The sequence below is a fragment of the Nicotiana tabacum genome, chromosome 23, assembly GCF_000715075.1.
Source record: "Nicotiana tabacum cultivar K326 chromosome 23, ASM71507v2, whole genome shotgun sequence".
Taxonomy (NCBI): domain Eukaryota; kingdom Viridiplantae; phylum Streptophyta; class Magnoliopsida; order Solanales; family Solanaceae; genus Nicotiana; species Nicotiana tabacum.
In genome coordinates this window covers 94,866,028-94,867,150 of record NC_134102.1, presented here as the reverse complement: position 1 = coordinate 94,867,150, position 1,123 = coordinate 94,866,028, and the positions used below count along the sequence as shown (strand labels likewise).

The window sequence follows — 1,123 nt, the reverse complement described above, 5'->3', positions numbered from 1 at the left end:
TGTTAGAAATTTGATCACTTGGTATAAATTGGACGGAACGGCTCTCATGGGGTATATCCATGGTCGTCCCATGATGGCATTGTATGCGGTGTCCTGGTCCATGATATAGAATGTCATCTTTAGAGATACTCCGCCGGCGAGAACGGGAAGTGTGATTTTTTCCGAAGTCCGTTCAACTGCATTGCTAAAATCGGTTAATGTAATGTAACGTGGCACTATCTTATCATTGAGTCTCATCTGTGTGAGGAATCGAGGATGGATGGTGCACGCTCCACTTCCTTCATCTACCATAATTCTCTAACATCGGTATCTAAAATTCTTAAAGTAATGACAAGTGTATCATTATGAGGAAAAGTCAAACCGTCGGCATCTGACTCATCGAAGATGATACTTTCTTCGAGTCTGTCATAACGTTCATGGGTGATCGATCTTTTGAGCTTATGGGTGGCAGTGAATTTGATGCCATTGATAGAGGCATCATCGCTGCCACCAATAATTATATTGATGGTGCGAGCTAGTGAAGGGGGCTTTGCCGTGCCCGGACGTTCTCGACCCCTCGCCAAGATGTTCCTTCCTTTGTCGCTGAGCAGTTCTTTGAGGTGCCCTTGCTGCAGCAAGTTTGCCACCTCTAGCCTTAGGGCAATGCAATCTTCTATTTTGTGTCCACGTTCTTGGTGGAACTCGCAGAGGGCGTCAAATTTCCTTGTGTTTGGACCCGACCTCATCTTGGGCGGCTATTTGACTTTTGTTCCGAGCTTTTCGAGAGCGTAGATCATTTCTATAGGCGATACGCAAAAATTGTGAGCAGATAACAAGGGGGCATACATCGATCGTTCCTGTGAGTGCCTGATCTCAGCCTAGACGGGCCATCTTCATAACGGAAGGAGGGAACGAGTGTCCTAACATAGGGTTGGTGTCGTTCCCTACCCAACCGCGACACTGGGTGGTCTCTCCTCGTACTATCTTTGTGTTCTTTCCTGGGCTCAGATTGTATCAAGGTGAGCCGTCGAGTTGGTCCATTGAGGTCGTCTTCAGCTGCTCTGACCTCGGCACAGTAGGTATTATGGATTTCGTCCCAAGTGGCTGGTAGATACTTCATCAGCCGACTCAGAAGCTTTCTGGT

The 1,123-nt window shown here is 47.3% G+C and overlaps 1 protein-coding gene across 1 annotated transcript; it reads right to left on the bottom strand.

Annotated features, from left to right (window-relative positions):
• Positions 1 to 284: 284 nt before the first annotated feature.
• Positions 285 to 725, bottom strand: LOC142177280 (uncharacterized). The gene has a single exon (XM_075245752.1). It carries the CDS (start codon positions 723 to 725, stop codon positions 285 to 287), a length of 441 nt encoding a protein of 146 aa, XP_075101853.1.
• Between the last annotated feature and the right edge of the window lie 398 nt (positions 726 to 1,123).

Bases quoted from the DNA above. Each gene is read 5' to 3' on its own strand.
- LOC142177280 (XM_075245752.1), bottom strand. From the start codon at position 725: ATGAGGTCGGGTCCAAACACAAGGAAATTTGACGCCCTCTGCGAGTTC.